Below are 1,956 nucleotides of genomic sequence, written 5' to 3'. Positions count from 1 at the left end.
AGCATCCGCTTCAGTGGTGACGAACAACGTTGGGCGAGGCAGGCAGGCCAGCTCTCTCTGGGGATCGGCTCTGCGTGAAACCATTTGCGGCCACTCAAGGCAAGCGCCCTCTTCATGGGGGCGTCTTCTCAGCCCTGAGATTATGCCTGGCAAGCCAGCTCTTCCTCGGCATGCCTCACCTTTGCAATGAGCAGGGTCCACGCTTGGCAAGGCAGCGCTTCACAGGCCTGGCACCTTTGAATTCCCCTTAGTGAGGAATGTGGGGCGATTTGCCTGATTTTGTTGGGCTTTTCCTTCTCATGCGTAATACTCTATTTTCCTTGCTTCTGCACGAGCGTGGCGGTCCTGTCCGGCCGTGGACCGAAGGCACGACTTGGCCTGTTGTGACGCTCAGCAGCTCCTGGTTGGAAACGAGAAGGTTGAAGAGTGTCTCGCGCTTTGAGGCTGTTGGAAGGGCTGCTGTTTCCTTGGAGGGAAGTGAAAGGGAGTAAGTTCTGTGTTTCTTTTTCTTTGTGGCAAAGGGTTTATCTGCAGAGCTGCCTGGCAATGCTGCTTTTCTTTTAGTGGGGATAGCTGGGGATAGAGAAGGCAGGTTCCAGTGAGCAAGGCAGCCTGCTCTTCCGGGGACAGTCAGCTGAGTCGTGAGGTGACAGCACCAGCTGTGGGGGCCTTCCTGGATGTGGCTGAGCTGCTTGGCCCTTGCGAGGTTCCTTTGCATGGAGTGGGTTTGGGAGGCCTTTTCCAAGGCTCCTGTAACGCTAAGCCTTTGGCTTCTCCGCTGCAGGGTATCTGCCCGCCATGGTGCTGGATATGAGGCATTCCGCCAGGCAGCCTGTGGAAAAGAGGAGGACGGCAAGAAGAGATGTGAGCCGAGGCAAGAGTTCTGCGCCCCCGTCAGGACGCCGCTGCCCATCAGGCTGGTGGAGGCGAAGAAGGTGGGTATCGCAAGCACTTCACAAACATGCTTTCTTAGGAAGGTCAGGTTGGAGCTTGAATTACCCCACACCAGGCAAGCCGCCTTTTTTTGGGGTGGCAGAGTTGGCAAAAGATTCTTTCAGTGCCTGGCCCGAAGCCCCTTCCAGGGGTTGCTCTTTCTTGAGCTGCTGGTGGCCAGCATCCCCTTCATGGGGGGGCCTGAGCCGAGTGCCAGATTAGACTCGTGGCGGGCCAGCCTCTTTATGAGGTGGAGCCCACGTTGGAGATTTTCAGCCACGCCAGGCCAGCTTCCCCTTCATGGGGAGGCTGGAGCCTAGTGCCTGATTAGACTCGTGGCGGGACACCCTCTTTATGAGGTGGAGCCCACGTTGGAGATTTCCAGCCATGCCAGGCCAGCTTCCCCTTCATGGGGAGGCCGGAGCCGAGTGCCAGATGAGACTCGTGGCGGGCCAGCCTCTTTATGAGGTGGGGCCCATGTTAAAGGGATTTTGTGCCACGCCAGGCCAGCTTCCCCTTCATGGGGAGGCCGGAGCCGAGTGCCTGATTAGACTCGTGGCGGGCCAGCCTCTTTATGAGGTGTAGCCCACGTTGAAGGGATTTTGTGCCACGCCAGGCCAGCTTCCCCTTCATGGGGAGGCTGGAGCCGAGTGCCAGATGAGACTCGTGGCGGGCCACCCTCTTTATGAGGTGGGGCCCACGTTGGAGATTTCCAGGCACGCCAGGCCAGCTTCCCCTTCATGGGGAGGCCGGAGCCGAGTGCCAGATGAGACTCGTGGTGGGGAGGCCTCTTTATGAGGTGGAGCCCATGTTGGAGATTTCCAGCCATGCCAGGCCAGCTTCCCCTTCATGGGGAGGCCGGAGCCGAGTGCCAGATTAGACTCGTGGCGGGGAGGCCTCTTTATGAGGTGGAGCCCACGTTGAAGGGATTTTGTGCCACACCAGGCCAGGTTCCCCTTCATGGGGAGGCCGGAGCCGAGTGCCAGATTAGACTCGTGGCGGGCCGGCCTCTTTATGAGGTGG

General features: G+C 58.9%; 1 protein-coding gene across 5 annotated transcripts in view; it reads left to right on the top strand.

Moving 5' to 3' along the window:
- Positions 1-1,956, top strand: part of LOC123028530 — a 12,042-nt gene that overhangs the window by 4,382 nt on the left and 5,704 nt on the right. For 4 of the 5 annotated variants that reach the window (XR_006415702.1, XM_044440422.1, XM_044440421.1 and 1 more), the window contains exon 2: positions 785-1,183. Coding sequence is in view for 3 of the 5 variants with exons in the window: in XM_044440422.1 (XP_044296357.1) it covers positions 785-1,183 (399 nt within the window). In the remaining 2 variants the exon portion in view is untranslated. Of the gene's footprint in view, positions 1-784; positions 1,184-1,790; positions 1,953-1,956 lie in introns of all 5 variants that reach the window. The other variant, XR_006415703.1, reaches the window with a different exon arrangement.

This window comes from Varanus komodoensis, unplaced genomic scaffold (genome assembly GCF_004798865.1).
Source record: "Varanus komodoensis strain SLA01 unplaced genomic scaffold, ASM479886v1 scaffold3789, whole genome shotgun sequence".
Lineage (NCBI taxonomy): Eukaryota > Metazoa > Chordata > Lepidosauria > Squamata > Varanidae > Varanus > Varanus komodoensis.
This window is presented reverse-complemented; position numbering and strand designations above follow the sequence as displayed.